Source organism: Lepidochelys olivacea, assembly GCF_965140295.1.
Source record: "Lepidochelys olivacea isolate rLepOli2 genome assembly, chromosome: 5".
NCBI lineage: Eukaryota > Metazoa > Chordata > Testudines > Cheloniidae > Lepidochelys > Lepidochelys olivacea.
The window spans coordinates 97,581,294-97,597,391 of NC_140415.1; the positions used below are offsets into that span (position 1 = coordinate 97,581,294).

Genomic DNA, 16,098 nt, shown 5'->3' on the forward strand with positions numbered 1-16,098 from the left:
TTATATTTTTACAGCATTTTAGATGTCATAGGTTACTGGACCTGTATTATTATAACTTCAATGTAATAGTACAGTTAATGGAATGCATAATGACTACGTATAGAGTTGCAAAAATCATGCCTTTGGGATTCTGTGAAGCATGATGGACAGGAAAGTGCTTTTAACATCCCAGAGGTGTAACTGGTTTAGAGAAACGACATGTCCTTGAGGTTAATATTGCTAGTCTCCCTTCATTTCCTTATATAAATAACTCGGATGGCTATATTAAATTGATAACTGAAAACTGCCAACATATACCATACATTACAACATACTTAATGTCAATTAGTGATTCCTCTCTTTAGAATGCTGAGCCAGTAATTCTGATTAATCTGTTTCATGACAAACTTGAAGGGAATAAATTCAAAATCATGCATTTATCTCTGCTACCATAATTAACATAATGATCCTTTTAAAATAATTTCAGAAATCTCAGTTTCCTTGAAAACACCTCAGGACCTGCACCATCATTATTCAGGTAAGCAGGAGGTACTTGAATGACAGCTGAGCAACTGCACCGGATTTTAAGCTGTGGAAATTCTGGTAATATTTTTTTATTCTTATGCATGCCTCAGTTTCCCTCTGTGCTTTGTACTAATATGAATTGAATATAGATGAAAGGGACAAGGTGTTGGACTCATGTAGCTATTTGATTGGAAATCAGAGTCACTAACAAACTGAATAGAGCCTATGCATTGAATGGAGGATCCAGAAGAGACAATGGCTATCCTAGTGTCTGAGATATTCACACTTAGGGTATGTCTACACTGCAATATAAGCCCAGGGTTCGCACTCAGGCTCAAGCCTAACTCTCCTTCCATGTATCTACACACAAATCATGCTAACCCAGGGATTGGACCCAGAGTCCCAGAACCCCACGTGAGTGGAGGGTCCGAGCCTGTATCAAGCTGGGACCCAGGATTCAAGCCCTATTGCTTTGCAGTGTAGATGCAGCCCGACAGGACTCATGCTCTTGGCATCCACTAAAAGCATTCCACAATCCCACAGTTGGACTTTTTTTGTTCTCTGGACAGTCAGGTTTGGTGGACAGTCAAGTTTTCCCACATTACACCATGAACAAAGGGCTAGAGCGGCCACATTTTGGGAGGGTGCTCGGAAGCCTAGGATATGGGTGGCAGGACTCAAGTTGGCATAATGCAGTGTAGATGCTGGAACCTCAGGTTGGGTCCCACGGTTCAGCAATTCCTAACCTGAGGTTACAAATGTGTGTAGACACTAACGTCCTAAGTTAACAAATCCAGAGTCTGCTAACTCAAGTTCTACTAACTCTGGGTTTACATTGCAGTGGAGACAAACCGTTAGGCAGTAGTAGCCAAGAGCAGAGCAAAGGCCCTGGAGAACATAGGGGAAAGGAGTCAAGTAGCTGTGTTAAGAGATGAGCTCATAGGGAATGGCTAGTCAGCAATTAGATACCTGTGGCTGGCCGATGCCAGCCGACTTGGGCTTGGGCTGCAGGGTTGTTTCATTGCTGTGTAACTTCATTCTGGGTTCACCCTGGAGCCCGAGCTCTGGGACCCTCCCACCTCTCAAGTTCCTAGAGCTTGAGCACCAGCCTGATCCCAGAAGTCTACACAGCAAAGAGGCAGCCCTGCAGCCCAAGCCCTGAGAGCCTGAGTCAGTTGGCACAGGCCAGCCGTGGGTGTCTAGTTGCTGTACAGACATATGCCTAGAGAGACCAGATTCTCACCTGGGTTGAAGACAAAGGAACAGAGACAGAGAAAGGAAGCAGAAATGGTTCCTACAGCAGCATGGCTCAAGGGTTCACTGGATTTAGACTGTTTAGACTATGTCTTCACCTTTTCTTTCCAATTGACCTAAGGCAGAGGTGGGCAAACTATGGCCCGCAGGCCACATCCAGCCCCAGGGACCATCCTGCCCGGCCCCTGAGCTCTTGGCCGGGGAGGCTAGCCCTCGGCCCCTCCCCTCTGTCCCCGCTCCCTCGCAGCCACGCCACTGCACGGGCAGTGGGGCTGCGAGCTCCTGCCGCTCTGAGTGGCAATGTAAGGGGGTGGCAGCGGTGGCGGGCACATGTGGTGGTGGCAGGGTTGGGTAGAGGCTTCCGGGGGATAGGGAGCAGTTGGATGGGGCGGAGGTTCTGGGGCGGTCAGGGGTCAGGAAACAGGGGGGGTTGGATAGGGCGTGGGAGTCCCCCGAGGGCCTGTCGGGGGGGGGGTTGATAGGAACTGGGGGGCAGTCAGGGGACAGGGAGCATGGGGGGTTGGATAGGGGCTGGGATCCCAGGTTTGGGGTGGGGGGTCCTGGGAGGGGGCGGTCGGGGACAAGGAGCAGGGGGGATTGGATGGGTCGGGGGCTCTGAGGGGGGCGGGAAGTGGGAGGGGGCGGATAGGGGGTGGGGGCCAGGCTGTTTTGGGCCACAGCTTTCCCTACCCGGCCCTCCACACTGTTTCGCACCCCGATGTGGTCCTCGGGCCAAAAAGTTTGCCCACCCCTGACCTAAGGGCTTTCAGAGTCTATATGTCAGGTGACTAATAAATTGTTACCTTGCTTTGCTGTGACACCAGGCAGCCTTTTCAAATACTTACTCAGCATATTGTGTTCTGAATGGGTAAAGAACACGACTCCCACAGTTGGCTGGACTCGCTGCAGGGAGCCACAGAGAGAGAGAGAGAGAGACAAGAATTGCTAGCATGCAAAGGCCCAGTTTTGGAGTCATGGAAGCCAAGGGCCTGCCTCTATTGAACTGTGTGGCTCCTTGGGGGTCTGGCACACCAGACCCTGTGAATCCGTAACACAAGCACATTAATTCTTTTCCTGTCATCTTCTGTGGCTCCCACTTTGTAGAGTCACACGAGGGCCCACCCCAATGAAAGCTGTATATTAATTTCATACCTAACACGGTATTGAGGCCATTTCAAGTGTTGGTTGGCAAATGATCATAAAGAAAAAACTAGACCTTGGCAGTAAAAAACTTTAGTTTTACAACTGATGAAAACTTCAGGAACTGAGCTGTAATGCCCAGAAAAGACAGGGGCACTGGTTAGTTCATAGCTATCGGCTCCCATCTGGATGAAGGACAGTATTCACTGCAATTTCCCTCTTTCTTCTGGTTTGCTGGAGTGGATTTCTTCAGTTAATTTGTACTGTACTCCTTAATCTGTGTTTATATACTTATGAACTCACTGGAAGTCTGGCAGGGAATAAATCATTTGGACACTGATTGCCCACTGTGCTGTTCGATTCCTAAATTGAAAATGCGCAGAGATTGCTTCAAACCTACAGGTTTCTGTGCTTTTGGGTGAGGAGACTTGTCCAGAACCTACCAGCAGATGTCCCTGTCTACCACACTACCTTAGACCTTTTCATGAGAAACCTTGGATAAAACATAAGCAAGTATACAAGTATCTGAAGTTCAGAGATTGTGCCATAGTTACAATGTATAGTGTCCATTTTTTTTCATTCCATGGACAGGCACAACTCCACTGACTTTGATAATATTATGCCAGCAACATATTTGACTCAGCATATATTTGGGCATGTTATTTAATTAGGTGATATTTTTCAACGCAATCTAGAATCTGACCAAAATAAGATGTTTTTGGAGGCTTCTGGGTTAATTTTTTTCATCTGTAATGCAAGGATGGACTTGTGTCTGCGGCAGTAGATGGGACTCAGCGAAACGGGGTTCAGTTCTGGATTTTACCACAGACTTCCTGTGTGACTTTGGGCAAATCACTTAATCTCTCTGTGCCTCAGTTCACACCTCTGGAAACTCTGGCTAACAGTACTTCTCTGCTTCTTAGATACTGTGAAGCTAAATCCATAATCACTTAGTGGATGCTCAGGTGTTATAGCGCTAGAGGCTATATACATAGCTAGAGGGAAGGCTGGTCACAACAAAATGTACTTGTTTTTGTAATATTACAATAAAACACTGTCAAATATTTCTGAAAATCAGCCAAGCCAATGCTAGCTCAGCATAGCGGAACTGTCAATTTTGTTTGCAGCTGTTGAAAGGAACAACTTAATGAGGCTTGCTCAGACTATACCATTTACGCCAGTCCAGTTCTTTGGTGAGTGCCAGTTTCTCTATTCTGTTTTGAATATATTATAATCACAGCATGGATTATTTTTTAAAGAATACAGTTAAGAAACCTCATAGGTTGGATTAATTTAGGTAGATATAACTTACATTTATTTTCTGAAAGGAACAACTTCTGTAACCACCACTCTGGGCCAAAGGGCATGACTCTATAGCCTGGTGGTTAAGGCATCCACCTGGGAGACCCAGGGTCCAGTTCCCCTAGTCCAATGACTCCTTAATTATTTATCCGCAACTTCAACATGAGAGACTGAGGGAGCCCCACACATCAGAATATCCCATAGCTCAGTGGCTAAAGTACTTTCCTGAAACTGGGGAGACCCCTGTTCATATCTTTCCTCTCCATGAGGCAGAGGGAGAAATTAAACTTGGGTTTCCCAAGTGAGTGCTCCAACCACTGGGATAGATAGATAAATACCTCCCTGCAGCCCATACTTATGTGCCAAACACCCTGAGAGGAGAAGATCTTAGGATGCACCCCTATTGTTGGCATCTCCCATTTGTTATCTTAGGTGGCTCCACACCTAGCATGCTGGCTTTTGTGGATTTCATTCTTAGGCCACTGTCTCTCCCCATTCATTGTGTAGGGAGCCCAGGTGCCTAGCTCAGGCTTTGTGGTTCACAGTGTTGTTCCAGTGATTTTTCTAGGTGCCTAAAAGTAAGGCATTGCAATGCTGAGTGTTGCAAAGCCTAAGTTCCTTTGTGGATCCAGGTCCTTCTTCCAGGCCAATTCGTGAGACCAGTCTCCAAGGATGAGCTGAGACTGAAATCTAATGTGTCAGCTCATGTCTCTCCTTCAAGTCTCCCCTTTCCTCTTGACTTCTCTTCACCCTGCTTCTCCCTCACCCATGATTTGTGTGGCTTTTTTTGTATGGTTTTTAAATCCACCCTCCGCTTGTGGAGTTCCTTTGTGTGGAGAGATTGCCAAACAATAAAACTGATAGATACAGAATTTGAAGGATTTTTATTCTTTTATCCATTTTATTAGCAGTTCCTGTTTTATTAAGGAAATAATGCAGTATTCTACAGTAATCGCCCTCCAAACACTGCCACATCTTGATGATAAAACTTAGGACCTGATTCTTCACTCTCTTAAATTGGTTCAACTTTGGCAGAGTTGATATAAGATCTGTGTAATGGAGCGGAGAATCAGACCCCTCATGTCTGGGACCATTACTGCAGAATATGTCCATTGGATGTTGTATAAAAAGAACTTAAGACATAGAAATGGTACTTGTAGATGTGTAATTATTTTATCAATAATTCTGGTCAGTATTCTATTCAATTGAACATTTGTATACAGTGGGCCTGATTTTCAGCCTGGCTCATACCTGGCCTCCTTTGTGGCACCTGTAATTATTTGTGTCTCCAGGCAATGTTAAAGATATTAAGAACCTGAAGGTGTTCACAGATCAGATGCTTGTATGTCCATATTACATCAACTGCCTCTGCAAATAATCTCAGTCACAAAAAGGGAGGGCAGGCTTTAAAACTCTGGCCTGTTATATTAGCTTATGGAAGATAATAATGAATAGTTTTCCCCCTGTCAAGGGTAGAATACCGTTATAACTACATAGTGAGACAAAATGTAAGATTGAGCTGAATCTCACCAAATGCCTTCTGCATGCAAAATGATGCTGTTGAGTGGAATAGAATTTCTGAAATTTTGTGCAGTAGAGATGACACGGGAATTTCTAGGCACAAGGTCAAATTCTTAATCTAAAATAGTAAACTTAAATCTCCAGGCTTATTTGTCTTAATTTCTTCTAAGTTTTTAGTTTATATTAAAACAGAACCCTAAATAGTATAGGAAAGCTGATGTTTTTTCTAGATTCAGAGGACTCGTTCCCAGCTGTGTGGGTTAGTTTGGGCCAGACTCTGCTTCTCTTGCTCATGTTGATTAGTGCCTGATTTCTCAAATAACCCAGCTGAAATCAATGGGACTGTCACGGAGCAAAGTGCTACTCAATGTGAGTAAGGGTGGCAAAATCTAGCCATTGGCTTTTACAATTGTCATGAAGCTAAAGGTGTTACTTCTTACAAGCGAGCAAGATCAAAAGGGAAAAGCGGTATGAGTAGTATCGATCTTAATTGTTTTCTATAAGATAAAAAAAATCTTGCTAAATATTCTTCTTTTATGCAAATACAGACTAAGAGGGAGAGAGAAAATCTCAGCATATTTTGATTTAATTTCAGCTTAACCAATTATAGATAAGAGACTGGTGTTTAAAAGAAAAGATTTAGACCCAATCATCCATAAAATCCAGTAAGTCTGCTGACACTGAGAAAAGCCACTGAAAAGAAGAAAATGACCACAGTTGTATTTGATAAGATCCACTGGTTTAAATCATCTCAGTTTGCTTGTATTGAAGCATGTCTGAAGGCTGGAATTCATCCCTATGAAGAAGGCCAGTACAAAGAGACAATGTAATTTAAGGGGTGCATAGGTCTTGTGGTGGCCCTCTGAATAGGGTTGAACATCACCTTTAGTGAACAATAGAAGACTTTGGATAATATTTCAGGAATACAGTTTCTCTTCTAGCATAGTGGAAACCCATATTGGTAAGTACTGTAAAGTGAGAAAGTTATATGCTATTTTAGGGGAAGAAATGTAAGTTTCAAATGGTGTTGCTGTGATTTGTGATATTTATAAATAAAACTTCTTTTGATCTCAGCTGGAGAGGAGGTGACAATCTATAGGCTAGAAGAGAGTTCGCCTTTGAACCTAGATAAAAGCATGTCATCCTGGTCACAGCGTGGGATGGCTGCAATGATCCAGGTCTTGTCCCAGGAGGAGATGGATGGAGGTCTCCGGAGAGCCATGAAGGTCATTTGTACCTGGTCTGAGAATGATGTATTGAAGTTGGGACAAGTCTTCATTGTGAAGTCATTTCTTCCTGAGGTGGTTCAGACATGGCAGACGATCTTTCAGGAGGGTACAGTGTTACATCTGTGCCTGCGGGTAAGTATAAACCTGCAGGAAAACTGTCCAGTACAGTGTGGCAGGTATGAAATGGTTTGGTACATGTAAACACTTCCAGCCTGGAGTGACCTGCTCTTTAATTATTGTTACTACCCTATTGGAGAGAGGGCCATGGAAAAATCCATCTCCTATTTATGATTAGTAAGGAACACTCACTTTCTTTATATATTCTGGTCTTTCTTAATAGGCTTATTTAAAAGTAATACCTATACATATGTTTTTGTTTAGGAAATACAACAACAAAGGGCTGCTCAGAAGCTGATATATACCTTCAACCAACTGAAGCCACATAGCATTCCATATACCCCAAGGTAGGGAAACTGCCTTTCAAGAGTGAGGTGGAAAAGACCAAATACAACCTTCTGCAATATTTGGGTGCTGGGGGCAGGAGTTTTTCAGTGAGACCTCTCAAGTAGGGAACTTATTCCCCTTGTCTGTGGTCTGACAAAGCCCAGCTTTGTTGACGGTCTTTCAAGGCCTATTTTTTTTCTGTGTAGTTTTTATGGAGGGGGTAGATTGATAACATCTGACTGGGTGGGTGAGGAAATTTTGGGGAAATATAAAGGATCTGGTGGAGTGCATTAACTGGGGCAGAGTGGGAAAGCTTTTTTAATAGATGTCAATTGAAAAGAAATTGTGTCCATGCTTTTAATATTTGTAAAGTGTATAAAGCTTATGCCTGGCATTAATTAAACTGAAATAAATAAATAAAATAAATATACGTGAATTAGAGGCATTGCAGATTTTTTTCTAAGTGTATCTGTTGCTTGTTGGTGTTGAAGAAGTTTGTGAAAGAAGGGCCTGAAACAAAGTCCATTGAAAAATAATTGGAAAGACTCTCATTGACTTCAGTGGCGTTTGGAAAAGGCCCTTACTGAGCAAAAAGGAAAGCCAAGTGTTCATGAGAGAACAGCCAGTCTCCAGTTCTGCTGAGCATGCTGCTCTGAGATGTAGCTGCTTTAGTGTGGGGGGAAAAAATCCTTTCAGGTATGTGAGGTAGTTTCCAGTGGTCTGAAAAGAGAGTGCATGTAAAGAATTGCTTATATTTTGGACATCCCGATAGATCCTTATTCATATGGGAAAGCTGATCAATATTTGCTACTGAGTACTTTCAGTAAAGTTTTACTGTTTCTTTTACGAGGAAGTTTACAGAGTATGACAGGAAACATAAGGCCTTCTGCTCATCAAAGTTTTATCAAAGTGAAAATGGCTTTCCACTTCAGAAAAGCAAAACCTCATGTTTAGGAGGGATGAGCAGATCCGGTTTGGAAAGTATGAGGGCCAAGATATTTGAAGGCCCATAATTCAAATTAGTTATATTATTAGTCAAATAATTAGGGCACATATTTTGTTATGTGCACCAATGCTTTTCCTTCTCTTTTGGTCACAGCCCTGTTTTTTCTATACCATTTCTAGAAATGCCACTGTTAAAACCTGTGCTTCTGTGGGAATGATGACCTCATGTGTGTTACAATTTAGGATTATATGTAGGGCTTGATCTAGAGCCCATTGAAGTCAGTGGGAGTCTTTCTATTTACTTCAGTGGGCATGGATATGATCTCTTTGTATTATATCATTACTACATCAGGGGCGAATATGCAGCATCAGATGTGGAAACCATGAGCTTTTGATCCTGTCCCCAAAACATTCCCATTACCCAGTACCCAGAAATACTCTTGGGAGAAAACAAGTATATTTCTGATCTCTCATTCAGTAGCAGCCACACTTCTACACAAGCCAGTTCCATCTCACTGTATGCTGTTTTTTGTTACCTTTATGAGCAATTTTTTCCCCTTAGGAATAACAATATAGAACTGTGGTTCAGTACTTGGGATCGGGAAGGAATTTCCCCCCAGATCAAATTGGCAGAGATCCTAGAGGGTTTTTTGCCTTCCTCTGCAGAGTGGGACATGGGTCACTTGCTCATCTGAACTATGGTAAATGGTGGATTTTCTGTAACTTGACGTATTTAAGTGTAGAGTTGAGGACATCAGTAACTCAGCCAGAGGTTATGGGCTGACTATAGAAGTGGGTGGGTGAGGGTCTGTGTCCTGTGATATGCAGGAGGTCAGACTAGATCAGTGGCTCTTAACCTTTCCACACTACTGTACCCCTTTCAGGAGTCTGATTTGTCTTGCGTAGCCCCAGTTTCACCTCACTTAAAAACTACTTGCTTACAAAATCAAACATAAAAATACAAAGGTGTCTCAGCACACGATTACTGAAAAACTGCTTACTTTCTCATTTTTACCATATAATTATAAAATAAATCAATTGGAATATAAATATTATACTTACATTTCAGTATATAGAGCAGTAGAAATAAGTCATTGTATGAAATTTTAGTTTGTACTGACTTTGTGAGTGCTTTTTATGTACCCTGTTGTAAAACTAGGCAAATATCTAGATAAGTTGATGTACCCCCTGGAAGACTTGTGCATACCCCCAGGGATACGTTTACACCAGGTTCAGAACCACTGGACTAGATGTTCACGATAGTCCCTTCTGGCCTTAAGGTCTATGAATATTCTCCCTGTTCACCCCATTACTTAGATACTGTGGCATCTGTGAGCATTACTGGTCACTGGATATCTTTAGACTGGCTTATTTTGAAGAAAGTTTTTGAGTTTGAGAGGAACCCTGTGACTTTGAGAGACCCTCAAAAAGACAAACAATGCCCCCCCAACCCGCAAAAACAAAACAAAAAACTGCATGCATAATTTTACTCCTTTCTTTCTGCAGAAGAAAGGAAGATTTGAGCCATCTTAACAAAGAGAACCTAGACACTAAATATCCTCTCTCATTAGTTTTACACTGGGGTAAACCCCAATTCCACTGACTTTAGTGGAGCTTCTCCTGATTTATACTGAGTAGATTATCAGGTGTAACATAGTGCGTCCTATGAGCCCAAGTGTGTCTTATAAAAATGAGGATTTTTTTGTTATTTTGAAGACTATCATCAGGCTTTCGCAGGGGAAGGACTGCAACTTTGCACCTCTTTTACAAAATGGTGTGTGATGGTAAATTAACTTTCCAAAGGGGTCCTGACTTAGCATTTTATAGCAGTTGTTGTTCAAGGCCATTTCTTTAATTAATCTTAAAGATTTCAGTCTATCTATTTATGCTATGCTTCCACTACGAGGTAGGGGAGTGATTCACCTGCGTGAGTACACATACCCCGCGCTAGCTCTCCTTGAACAAGAGCAAGTGTAAATAGGAGTGTTGCTGTGATAGCATGAGTAGTGGCAATGGAGTCATGGCTTAACTGTGCCAAGTACAAACCTGCCTGAAACCAGGGGGTCCGTACTTGGCCTGTGCCTCCACAGCTGCTACCCACGCTAATGCAGTTACACTGCTAATAATACTTGTGCTAGATCAATGAGATCAAGGGCAAGTATGTGTATGTGAACAGGGGAATAACACCCTTAGCTCGTAGCCTAGATGTAGCTATAGAGATTAGCTAGTGTACCAATAGCATTTCCTGGTTTACTCAGCATACGCTTCTTGTCCACTGACACTCCTGTCCACAGAATGGCTTTGGTTTGAGATCATTCTCTGAACTGTCTACTCCAGTAGGTTACATCTCTCAGGAATGACTTCCTGCTATCCACCATTTGTTATCTTCTGCTGCTGAGAGTTTTCTGAGAGGTTTGAAGTTTGTAAATGGTGGAGTAGTGCCCCACTTTTCAGTATATTTGCTTTGCTCCGTAATAATTGTGACCAGATGGCCAGGACACTCATCATCCTGCCAGCTCCTGACTGACAGCATTTTTACCCACAGGTTTCTGGAGGTTTTTTTAATATATTGCCATTCAGCCAATCAGTGGCTCACCATAGAGAAGTACATGACGGGTGAGTTCTGCAAGTACAACAACAACAACGGGGATGAGATTTCCCCCAGCAATTTGCTGGAAGAGATGATGTTGGCTTTCTCTCACTGGACCTACGAGTACACCCGAGGGGAGCTCCTTGTCCTGGATTTGCAAGGTGACTGCCAAAATGTAACAGTTTATTATATAACTTAGAGATGCCACTAAGAAAACAATGTTGAATTCAACTTAGAGAAAAAGAGGCAAATTCTGCCCCCATTTACATCCATGTCAATCCTGAGCAACTCCAAAGACATCCATGGAGTTACTCTGAATGTAGGTGTAAATGAGAACAGTATCTGGCCCCATATATCTAGTTTAGGTGTACAAGCACCGTGTACTAAAACAATGCACAGTAACATTTCAATTGGCTGTATAAAAGCCACTTCACATGTTAATGTTGATGAAGATTGTTAAATATTTGTAACAAAAACACATTTTTCTCATCGGAAGGCTGAAAACTGGCATCAGTTATTTTTTATATTTTTCATTAATAAAACTGTAAACAGTTTAAGTAAGTTGAAGTTCTGAGAACTATTCACAGAGCCTGGTGGCTCCTCAAAAGAACACAGTGTGTGGTATGATCACTTTACAACACATGTGTAAAGGGGAACACGGTATATTTAAAAAAATAAATATTTGACAGTGTACAGAAAACGAACACCATCCATTGCTCAGTTTAAACATCATTGGTTCTCACTCCTATCAAGGGCAATTTGCACTGCTAGGCGTAAGCTTATCATATTTACATTTTACAGCATTCAGAAGCTGTGAATTACAGTAAGACTTCCTGGTCAAGCAAAATAAACCATTAAGTCCATGCTTGCCTTCATTTGATTTTATCTTCACATTAAGAAATATAATGGGACTTTGTGTATCTTTGTTACAACATACTGGAACTGAGCCACACCTTGTCCCTTATTTTTAAAATTTGGTTTAGTATAATACTCCTGAAACTGACAGACCAGTACCAGTGGCTTTCGCCTGCAAAAGGGAAGTATGTGCATAAATCTTTGCAAAACTGGGGCCCTCATTTCCATCCCAAACCAGGAAAGAGAAGTGTGAAAAAAATGGAGTAAAATTATTTACAAAATTCTTTTAAACCTGAGAAAAGGTCTGACTTAGGTATGGGTCAGCGTTCGGTTTGTCCATACTAGATTGGCTGTCCCTAAACTGGAGCTCTCTAATCAGAGCACAAAATCTGTTTCTGTTGGAATTCCAGGCAGACTAGTCTGTCTATTGGAAACGTGCAACTAAAGGGATGTGCGTGTGTGTAAAAATCTCTCTCTCTCACACACAATATTTATAACTATATTTATTATACTTTTATTTAAATATATTCTTTATTAAGAAAGGCCCATTGTCATTGGAATGTGTTACAAATTTTCAGGTGTTTTAATATACGGGGAGCACAATAGTTATAGCTATTCTTTACCTATCTACCTGTATCCATTGCAGCACATGAGTTCGTCACGAATGGACCGTGGGAATTAAAATAATTGGATGCTAATGTTCATGGAAGTTTTCCTGTACATCAGCAGCCCAATCATTTACTAAGATATAAGGCAATGACTTTTTAAAGTAGAATCCCATAAGCGCTAATGGGGCATTGGTTGAAGAGAGGAATTTAGAACAAAGGAATCTGTTCTTCCACTGATTTACCATAAAACGCCTATTAGCACTGATTGGAGTTACCTATCTAACTCTACTGTAACCACCACCAGAATGTCAGGGGAGAATAGACCCCAGCATCCTCACAGCACAGCATCTAAATAAAGGGACATATTCTGATACCCTTACTCACCTTGAATAGCACCTTTCCTCTTGAGTGGTCCTATTGAAATCAACGGGATTTTAATAATGAAATAAGGTGCTATTAATCATGAATACAGGCCTCAGGATTTGGCCTCATTTTACTGTAGTTACAACAGTTTTGGCAACTCTTTCCATGGTTTCATAGTATAGAATCATTTGGGTAAGTTTCTAGCCTATCCATTCATAAATCAACCAGCACGTAATATCAGGAATGGGGTGAGAACAATTAGCATTCATTTGTCTATTTTTAACAAATAGTTTAGCATTTTATTTCTACCTTAAGTGTAAATTTAGAGTCTATAGAGGAAATTGGTATTTACATTGGTTATGATTTCATAACATGATATTTAAAAAAAACAATCTTTGCTTGTAACACTCTCTTCTAATTTACTGTAGGTGTTGGGGAAGTCCTTACAGATCCATCTGTTATTAAACCTGAAGGCAAGCAGTAAGTTTATTGTCATTTTATTAGCTGTCATTTCAGAACATGAGGTGTTTGATGTAATTCACTTCAGACAATTGATAGTTAATGGTGTATTTTAAGTGGATATTTACATTCTCAATGAGTGTTTTTGATTATTTTTTTTTTTTTTAGTCAGGAGTTAAATACTTGATTTGAATGTAGTAGTTATGTTTTTTTTCCAGATGGTGTAGTTCCAACTGAATAATTATACATGATCTAGGAGAATGGAGAGGGGACTGGGCACACAAGATTCCTGGTTTCACAACAGGATTGTTAATAGTGCTTTTTATATACACAACACTTCATATACAATGGCTCTGATCCATATGGGGAGACACAATGGTTTTGTTTCTGGCCTGGGGTGTACAAGAGGTCATACTAGATGATCTGATGGCCCCTTCTGACCTTAAATTATGACACTTGGGGCTTGACTTCATTGAACACTGAGTTCACAGCAAGCTGGGATGTGAATATACTGCATGCTAACTGTCCATGTGGACCCTGATGATGTGCACCAGAAGTTTGTTAGTGCACTTTAATCTACTCCTGTTTCAAAGCAGAGTAGATCAGAGTATACTGTTATACTGTTAGATCCCATCGGATCAGTTAGTGCGTGACAGACCAAGTCAGGGGTGTATTCACACCCCAGCTCTGTGTGAACTAAATGTTTGTGTGGACAAGCCCTTAACCTGCACAGAGGCCCCAGGTCAGCGTGGCTCCACACAGACAGATGTATGGATGATCTGTATGGATCAGAGTGTTGGATCAAGCCTTGTCTATAGTTAGATCTCACAGTACCCTAAGTACTGGGTACATATCATTAACCCAATTTCACAAAAGGGGAAACTGAAGTTCAGAAATATTAAATGACTTGCCCAAGACACAGAACAAGTCAATTCCAGAATTGGAATTAAAAACATGATCTCCTGTCTCCAAAACCATTATTATGACTAATATTATTTGTATTATCAATAACATTAGTAATTAATAAACATTTGCACAACATTAATAAGTAATTACTATCACATTTTGATTATATATACTATATATGTATTATTGAAAAAATGTGCTAGGTGTTTCACAACAAATATAAGACAATCTACTTTTGACCCCTCATACAGGCCTTACTTGGGGCCACAGGACCCATATGCACAGTACCCAGAGTCCGTATGAGTCAACAGGGAGTCTTGCCATCCCTCCCCTCCTAGAGGTCAGATGGAAACTCCTGAGCCTGTGGAAGAGGAGGAGGATGAACCGGTTGCTCCAGTCTTGCTGTCTCTTCCTGATGACCACAGTTAATTCCAAAAGCTGGTTCAGAGAGGGGCAGAAGAGCTCTAAATCCCCTTAGAGGAAGCCTAGGACTCACAGCACAACCTCCTGGGCCTCCTACAGCTTTTAGGATCCAGCTCAGTAGCTCTCCCACTGAAAGAGGCCATACTGGAACCAGTATGGCATATGCCAGCTATCTGTGCCCTGCCTTCAAGAGGGCAGAAAAGCTGTAATTTGTCCCCTCTGAGAAAATAGAGTTCTTGTTTTCCCACCTGGCCCTGAACTTCCTGGTTGTCCAAGTGGTCATGGAAAGGTCCAGACAACACCACCAGGGGTCACCTCTGCTGATGAGGAAGCCAAATATTTGGACCTTATGGAGAGAATGGAGTCTATTTCCACCAGCCTCCAATTTAGAATTTCTAAATTCCAGGACCTTCTGGCCAAATATGATTTTTTGAACTATTCTACATTCTTGGCCTGTAAAAACTAATTACCCTGGGAGGATAGGGCTCAATTTCAAGCCCTTATTGGGTGATGGCAGATTGGTTGTAGGAACCTTGTTACAAGCAAAAGTCAATGCTGGTTCAAGATCCATGGTGACTGCTATAGTGATGCACCAGGAATCTTGGCAACACTCTGCGGGGTTCCCCAGAGAGGTACAGAACACTGCACAGGATTGCCTTTCAGTGAAGTCAATCTTTTTAATGAAAAAATAGATGAGTCTTTGCATTCACTAAAGGACTCTAGGGCGGCAACCCTCTGTTCCCTGGGTATGTATACACCAGCCCTGAAGAAGTACCAGAAGCAACCTTACAAGCAGAGGTCTGTATCACAGCCTTTCTACCACCAGTTCCTGTTATGAGCCACCTCACATATGCCAGAAGGTGCAGAAATCAAGATACTTTGCCCCATTCACTTCTACTGCAGTCACCCAGCCAAAAGATTCTTTTGATGGTACTTTGGGGAACTGCAAATTAACGTTGATGCCATCTCCATCCAATTTCGAGATCCATTTTTGTCGATGCCTACCATAATTTCCCCACAATTGGAGGTCAATAACAACAGACAAGTGGGTGCTGGCTATCATCCATCTGGCTATATCATCGAGTTTCTCTCTTTACCCCCTCCACTACCTCTTTCTGTATCCCTTTTGAAGGTCCATTAAAGGAGGAGATCCTCCTTCAGGAGATAACACCCCTCCACAAATGCTGAGCAATAGAGTATGTACCTCTTTATCATCAAGGAAAAGGGTTTTATTTCAAGTATTTTGTAGTCCCAAAAAGACAAGTGGGTGGAGACCCATTGTCAACCTGTGGTGACTCAAGGTCTTCATTCATAAGGTACAATTCTACATGGCATCAGTAATAATATCCCTAGAAAAAACAAATGATTCACAACTCTCGATATAAAAGACATGTACTTTCAGTGGATATTCACCCTTCGCACAATAGATTCCTCATATTTGTGGTGGGTCCTGACCACTGTCAATACAGGGTATTCCCGTTTGGTCTAGCAACTACACCCAGCGTCTTTACAAAATTATTTTCTGTAGTAGCCACACAATTTAGACTGAGTGGTT

The 16,098-nt window shown here is 41.8% G+C and overlaps 1 protein-coding gene across 1 annotated transcript in view; it reads left to right on the forward strand.

The window, feature by feature from the left end:
- The window catches only part of TRPM6 (transient receptor potential cation channel subfamily M member 6), a 169,266-nt gene that overhangs the window by 140,858 nt on the left and 12,310 nt on the right, over positions 1-16,098 (forward strand). The window contains exons 33-38 of the mRNA XM_084628138.1: positions 467-517; positions 4,026-4,091; positions 6,796-7,082; positions 7,332-7,414; positions 10,885-11,090; positions 13,184-13,235. Coding sequence (XP_084484264.1) covers positions 467-517; positions 4,026-4,091; positions 6,796-7,082; positions 7,332-7,414; positions 10,885-11,090; positions 13,184-13,235 — 745 coding nt within the window. The remainder of the gene's footprint in view (positions 1-466; positions 518-4,025; positions 4,092-6,795; positions 7,083-7,331; positions 7,415-10,884; positions 11,091-13,183; positions 13,236-16,098) is intronic.